This window comes from Zootoca vivipara, chromosome 2 (genome assembly GCF_965207765.1).
Source record: "Zootoca vivipara chromosome 2, rZooViv2.hap1.1, whole genome shotgun sequence".
Taxonomy (NCBI): Eukaryota; Metazoa; Chordata; class Lepidosauria; order Squamata; family Lacertidae; genus Zootoca; species Zootoca vivipara.
In genome coordinates this window covers 37,771,515-37,777,979 of record NC_142584.1, presented here as the reverse complement: position 1 = coordinate 37,777,979, position 6,465 = coordinate 37,771,515, and the positions used below count along the sequence as shown (strand labels likewise).

At 49.2% G+C, this 6,465-nt stretch overlaps 1 protein-coding gene across 1 annotated transcript; it reads right to left on the bottom strand.

Moving 5' to 3' along the window:
- Window positions 1–3,664: 3,664 nt before the first annotated feature.
- On the bottom strand, window positions 3,665–5,696 carry LOC148686817 (uncharacterized). The gene has a single exon (XM_088661664.1). It carries the CDS (start codon window positions 5,574–5,576, stop codon window positions 3,975–3,977), a length of 1,602 nt encoding a protein of 533 aa, XP_088517790.1. The 5' UTR covers window positions 5,577–5,696; the 3' UTR covers window positions 3,665–3,974.
- Window positions 5,697–6,465: the final 769 nt, after the last annotated feature.

Here is a 6,465-nt window from a genome sequence, read left to right as displayed (position 1 = left end):
TTTGGAAAGGCTCTCGAAAGCTATTGTGTTCAAGGGTGCAGTGATGCATTGGAATGCTAACCCCAGCAGTCCCTGGCAAGATCAGAGTGTAGGAATCTGCCTTATGTGGAGTCAGAAGATCGGTCCCTCCAGCTCAGGATTGTCTACATCAGGCATAGGCAAACTCGGCCCTACAGATGTTTTGGGACTACAACTCCCATCATCCCCAGCTAACAGGACCAGTGGTCAGGGATGATGGGAGTTGTAGTCCCAAAACATCTGGAGAGCTGGGTGTGCCTATGCCTGGCCTACATGGACAAGCAGCAGCTCTCCAGGCTGCGGGATAGAAATTCTTCCTGGCCTTGCTTGCAAGCTTCTGCATGTGCTCCAACATCACCGGTTTGGGGGCCCTGAAGCTTGGACAAATCACAACACCTTCACAACATCTGTGCTACTGACGCTCAAACTTTGGGATTGTTGAAAAATATACAACAACAATCACTTTCAGTTGTGTGACTCAAACTGGGTCTACTAGATCCCAAAATTTTAAGCAGTGTGGACTAAAGTTTCTTCTGAGGCCCCTCCAGAATTAAGGGGCCCCGAAGCTTAAGCTTCCTTAGTTCTGTCTACCACTAAGCTACAGTCCTTCCCCTTTGTTAAGATACTTATCTCCTCTTGAGAGTTGAGGAGAGGGCTAAGTCCTTCAGAAACTTTTTTCATTTACCAGTTATTACTGAGTTTGTTTATTGTAGCCATAGGTAAAGGGACCCCTGACCATTAGGTCCAGTCGTGACCGACTCTGGGGTTGCGCGCTCATCTCGCATTATTGGCCGAGGGAGCCAGCGTACAGCTTCCAGGTCATGTGGCCAGCATGACTAAGCCGCTTCTGGCAAACCAGAGCAGCACATGGAAACGCCGTTTACCTTCCCACTGTAGCGGTTCCTATTTATCTACTTGCATTTTTGACGTGCTTTCGAACTGCTAGGTTGGCAGGAGCTGGGACCAAGCAACGGGAGCTCACCCCGTCACAGGGATTCGAACCGCCGACCTTCTGATCAGCAAGCCCTAGGCTCAGTGGTTTAACCACAGCGCCACCTGGGTCCCATATTGTAGCCATAATCCAGGACAATTACGATTAGGAAGCTTTCCCTAATACTATCTTTGTAAAACTATCCCATTTAATTTTCATATGTTTGAATTCAGAAACCCAACTGGATAGGAAAGGGGACTGGAACAACATGCCCTGCTGTTGCTCAGAGTGTTTCAGATGCATCTGGTTTGGCACCTAATAGTGCAGTCTTTTTTGTGTCTGCTCAGCAGGAAGCCCCATTGTGTTCAATGGGACTTACTCCCAGATTACTTTGACTTGCAGCCTCTGTCTCCTTGAATATGCCAAACTGCATGTGATCCTGGAAGTCTTTACTTGCCATTCTGAATGGGACTTATTATTGTGACATATTGTGCATGCATCTCTTAAGGTATCATAAAAGCCATTAGGTGCTCACTTTAGACCAGCGGTGAGGAACCTGTGGCCTTCCAAATGTTGGAGTCAAACTCTTGCCAGTCCTAGTAGTTGGGGGTGGGGTGGTGGTTGCAGCGTTCCCACCCCTGCTTTGGGCCAAACAACTCTCTCTGAGCATTTTTTCTACCTCCTACGGAGTCGTGAAATGACCAACAATCCTGGTGTGATAGGAATAGGCAGCAAGTTACCTTTCTGTGACCTGTAAGCTAAGCTAAGGACCCAGGTGGCGCTGTGGGTTAAAGCACAGAGTCTAGGGCTTGCTGATCAGAAGGTCGGCGGTTCGAATCCCTGCAACGGGGTGAGCGCCCGTTGCTCGGTCCCAGCTCCTGCCAACCTAGCAGTTCGAAAGCACATCAAAGTGCAAGTAGATAAATAGGGACCGCTCCGGCGGGAAGGTAAACGGCGTTTCCGTGCGCTGCTCTGGTTCGCCAGAAGCAGCTTTGTCATGCTGGCCACATGACCCGGAAGCTGTCTGCGGACAAACGCCGGCTCCCTCGGCCTATAGAGCGAGATGAGCGCTGCAACCCCAGAGTCGGACACGACTGGACCTGATGATCAGGGGGCCCTTTACCTTTACCTTTATAGCCATGAAAAAACTGAGAAGGTGGCTTTTCAGGACCCGAGAAACTCTTTTCTCTGAGGAAGTACAGAATCAACATCTCGCCTGTTCTACCAGCGTTTTGGTTCTGTTGTCCCTGCAGTGTTGGAACTGCTTTACAATGGTTGTCACTCCTGCTCACTCTGCTGGGAGATTAGCTCCGTGAACAATCTAGCTTCTGGCACAGACCTGAATGAGGAATAAAATTGCAGAGCGTGCTTGTATTACTGCTAATCCACCCCAGAAAGGCGGGGGGGGGGAATACAGGGAGACCATGCAAGACAAATGCCGGGGCATGGCGGCAAATGACAGCATGTGATTATTTTTGAACGTGAAGGGTATTGGGAATTATTCCTACTCATGTCAGGTATCCTCTAATAAGAGACAGCAGATGCCCTATGTGGATTTTCTGCATCCTATAGCAAAGGTGAGGAGCCTTAAACCCGGGATCCAAATTGGTCCCGACCCTCAGCACTCTGCCCAGGCCACATCCCCTGCCTAGCAAAACACTCTTTCATTGGGCCATACCCCTCACTAACCCTGCCTTGCATTCCCCGTGGGCATGTTTGCCTGCCTGCAATGTTCCTGGACACAAGGGTGGAGGAGGTGTGTGTGTGTGTAGAAGCTACCTACAAAGGTAAAGTTTGCATTAGTTGCTCTGCTTGCTTTTGCCTCTTATCCCTTGCTACCACCGTCATGTGCTTCCCAGAGGGGAATGTGGCCCTCAGGCTAAGATTCCCCCCATCCCTGATCTACAGTATCTTTTCCCTCCTGTGGAATAAAGTCAGAGCCTGTAAAAGCAGCTGAACCCATTTCACAAACTCCACCTTTGTCAATTCAATGGGTTTGTCTCTCAATGGTAAGATTAATCCAACAAAGTTCCTGAAAAAGTCTTACTCTGTTTCAGGCCTGCTGTGAAGCTGCTCCTTTTAACATATATGGTGTTCATGGAATAACCCCTGCTTGCTGCCCATTTCCCCAATTACGAATGAGCACCCATTTCATTGCAGCGTGCTTCTGAATAATTCCAACATGTGTCCTGCCCTCCAGTACAGCAACAAGCACATTAACCACAGTGGGGACTGTTTTGCCATTTGGTTTTTAACAGCAGGTCAGCAACTTTGACCCAGTTGGAGACAGATAATGAAGAGCTTTCCTTATGCCCCAGTAACAAATCTGGGCCGCAGCACTTAAGGCTGCAAGGTGGAGATTTGAATGCTTTTCCCTGCATATAGAAAATTGTCGGGGGGGGGGGGGGGAAGCGGCCTTGCCTTGCCATCACCCTGGCATGCTATTTTCCACTTGTCAAAGTGTTTTCTAGCCAGCAGAATGTACTGCAGAGTAGGCTGCTGTAGTTGGGTGGGGCATTTCTGAAATCCAGAAAGATTTGGGGATACAGCCTTTGCATTCACCCGCACTTAGGGTCAACACACAAAGCAGTCTACTTCTTATAACTTTCATTTCTGTGTCACATTTTTTAAAAACGAGTTCCAGGCATGCGTATGTTGGTGTGAGAAGTCCCTTACGTGGACTTGCAAACCAGACAAGGAGACACCGAAGTGAGTCTTACCAGTTCCTCTTTATTGTAACGCGTTTGCAAAGGCGGGCTCCTCGACCTGAGTGGTACGAAGAGCACCGAGCAATGTACAGGCTCAAGCTTATATCCGTCCCTACTGCTGCCGCCCCTCTTTTAGAGGCTTGGCTTACAATCTATCTGAGTATGACACATTTCTATACATTAACCAATCTACGCTCGCTATTTTAAAGTTTAACCTTATTAGGAAGCAAGCAGGGGCTATACTTCCTTATCTATACCCTAACTTAGCTGACATAGCACCCTGGAACTTTCCACTGAGTTTTGAGACACATCCTGTCTTAGTCCTTCTCACAATCCCCCCTCTTTTTGTATCTTGTCTCAAACTCACAGAGTAATTCGTGGCCTAGCCCACTTTCCTCATCTTCCTCTAAACTACCTTCTGGCGCACTTATTGGGAGGGGTTTATAAGCCTGCATTAGCATCATTATGCGAGGGGGAACAGTCCTATCCATCATTCTTTCCATCATTGTCTGTAAACATCGTAGCAAGCAGGGCATACAAAAGCAGAAAAGGATTAAAATCACAAGGGGTCCCGCTAATGTAAGGAGGATCCCCCTCAACCATCCACTGGGTAAAAACTTCTCTAACCAGGACATGTCCCACCCTTCCCAGGTCTGTACTGGGACATGTGCTGTTTTTTGGATTTTATCCGCTAGGTCTCTTATGGCTTGTCCGTGGTTGGAGATGTTAAAACAACACGCCTCTCCGGTCAAATTAAGGGCTCTACAGAAGCCCCCCTCCTTCGCCAGAACAAAGTCCAGTCCCAATTTCAGTTTCATTACAACTGTTCTTGTCTCGTCAAGCTGGGTGGCGACCAGCCGAAGTGCCTCGGCGGTGGCATTTGCTACTATTTCTACCACAGCCTGTAGCCGAATTATACGATTCAGATTGTAGATGGGTTCCCTTGCTCCCGCTATTGGCTCATGCTGATTCCATGAGGCTGGGTCATAATGGGCCACTATTCTTTCAGGGGGCCATGCTGACCCCCAATTCTGGGTGCTACCACCTGCCACACTGAATTTACTAGTATCCACGCTGATGCTTCTTCGGCTGCGTCTGGTGGGGCTACCGGGCAGGACCCACATGGGTGGTACCAGGAACGCAGGGAAACAGGACCCATACCACGTCGGTGGTAGGGTCGTATACGCGGTTTTCCCGCATACCCAATAAAGGCCCACTTTTGCCTGCGTGACACGCGTGACACCCCTCCCTGCGAAATTCAGCACTACTCGGTTTAAAAGCTCGACCAATGATTGGCACTTCCCATCACACCCACTATATGTAACTTTGCTATTCGCGACTGTCACATCGCCGTCGTCACAGGAACAATTACAATGAGATTGGCCCACAAAGATGGACTGAGTGGTCCATCTCCGTCGGTGGACACACAGGTGCCCTCGGACCTCAAGAACCCTCAAGGGGGACGGGTGCTGCCATGTTGGCCAAAGCTCGGAATCTGGGAGCCTGGAAAAGTTGTGAATGGATGACTGATTAAATGGTAGTGGGAGGAATGGCATTCCCGCTTGTGCGTCTGTTGGGCCAAGGGTACATACCAGGCACATAGTTTTGTTAACCGTTTGTGCCACTATTTCAGCCACTTGTAGCCATTTATTATAGGGGTTCCTGGCCCCCCACTCATGCATTCGTTCCGTGATGTTATAGAGGGAAATCTTGCCCCCTGACCTTATATTCCCAGCGCATTCTGCTGTGAGGCAAAGGGCAAGCACCCCCAATGGTATTGCGGTACCACGTCGCCTCCCACATATCCGGTATCTTTCATGCCAACAAAAATAAGTGACCATATATATTATTAATGCAGCGCACACCACCCCTACCCACCACCACCAATGGTTCCAGGGTTCTTCCCACATGTCCGTCATTTCTCTTTGTGAGGTATAAAGGAATAGGCTCTCCCAGAGGACAATGATTCTAATGCCTGTATCACTGTTGGGCTTTCTAATAATTCACACTGAATTTCCCCTCCTAATTTAACTCTGCAATGTTGAATTATAACATCTTCAATAAAAACTATGTTGCATTCCTCAGTGCAATGTACACACAGCACACACCCCTCACAATGCGCACAGCAACAGCATTCCAAGAAACACTCACACGTGCAGAACAGACACATTTACGGTCTAGGAATGTTCTGCTGGATTCTGGTTCCTGATTTTGTAAGAGTCACTCTTAGCGGGTTATCTGGGCTGGCCGTTGCCGTCCAACTCTCCGGCGGGGCTTTCTTCACCCGGTGGTAGTGGGTCCATCCATGCTCTCTGGTCCGTACTGCTGACTCAGTGGTGAGTAGGATTTGGTATGGGCCCTCCCAACTCGGGGTGAGTTTCTCCGACCGCCACGCCTTTATCAGGACCAGGTCTCCAGGTTGGAAGCTGTGCTGTTGCTCCAAGAGTGGGGGTCTCTGTGCTAGTACGCCTTGCCTGTGAAAGGATAACAAAGACTGGGACAGTGACTGCAGGTATTTCCGGGTGAACTGATCCCTAAATTCAATCTGAGGGTTTCCTAGGGGAGCTAGATAGGGGTGGCCCATCATCATTTCAAAAGGGGACAGTCCAGTGTCCTTCCGAGGAGCCACCCTCATTCTCAATAAGGCCAAGGGGAGATTCTTTGTCCAGGGCAACCCATTCTCTAGATACAGCTTGGTCAAATGTTTCTTGATTTCTCCATTTGCCCGTTCCACTTTCCCACTACTCTCAGGATGCCAGGGGGTGTGAAAGTTCCATGTGATTCCCACCGCCCTCATCACCTCTTGCA